This window comes from Helobdella robusta (assembly GCF_000326865.2).
Source record: "Helobdella robusta unplaced genomic scaffold HELROscaffold_29, whole genome shotgun sequence".
NCBI lineage: Eukaryota > Metazoa > Annelida > Clitellata > Rhynchobdellida > Glossiphoniidae > Helobdella > Helobdella robusta.
In genome coordinates this window covers 1,058,373-1,058,996 of record NW_008704475.1, presented here as the reverse complement: position 1 = coordinate 1,058,996, position 624 = coordinate 1,058,373, and the positions used below count along the sequence as shown (strand labels likewise).

General features: G+C 48.6%; 1 protein-coding gene across 1 annotated transcript in view; it reads left to right on the top strand.

Moving 5' to 3' along the window:
• Window positions 1-237: 237 nt before the first annotated feature.
• Window positions 238-624, top strand: part of HELRODRAFT_174267 (hypothetical protein) — a gene marked incomplete at both ends in the record, with an annotated part of 1,285 nt that continues 898 nt past the window's right edge. The window contains one exon of the mRNA XM_009020804.1: window positions 238-583. Coding sequence (XP_009019052.1) covers window positions 238-583 — 346 coding nt within the window. The remainder of the gene's footprint in view (window positions 584-624) is intronic.

Sequence of the window (624 nt, the reverse complement as noted above, 5' to 3'; positions counted from 1 at the left end):
CCAGTTGGTATTACTACACTAAACACATTCGGCGTACCACTATTAAATACAATTGTATTACTATCGTCAGGTATCAATGTCCTAGTTATGACATTAAACTGACCCTCACTGCCTTGTGAGTGATGTTGGATCATCAAAGGCTAGGCCCACCGCTTATAACTGTGGTTGCGTAAGGAAGGGCGTCCTGTGTAAAAACTAGCCAAATAATAAATGCTTATGATGATGACGGAGAAAACAATGGCCCTCAGTATCCGGCAGAAGAGGGTGCGAAGAATCTCCGGAGACCCAGTCGATGGGGTTGTGGTGCAAGGCCCTGTGGATGGTCTGGCTACTGGCACCCCACTCTATAGTGTGGCGGTGCAAGGCACTATAGATGGAAGGACTACTTGTAGACCAAGGGGTTGGAGGTTTGGTACCTGGAATGTAGGCACGTTGACAGGAAGAAGTTTGGAAGTGGTGGAGGAGCTGCAGAGGAGAATGGTTGACGTGGCTGCATTACAGGAGGTCAGATGGAAGGGTGAGGGTACAAGGTTTGTGGGGGCTAAAGGTGGAAGATATAAGTTGTGGTGGAAGGGGGATGATGGTACGGGAGGAGTTGGTGTGATGTAAGAGAAGAGTGTGATC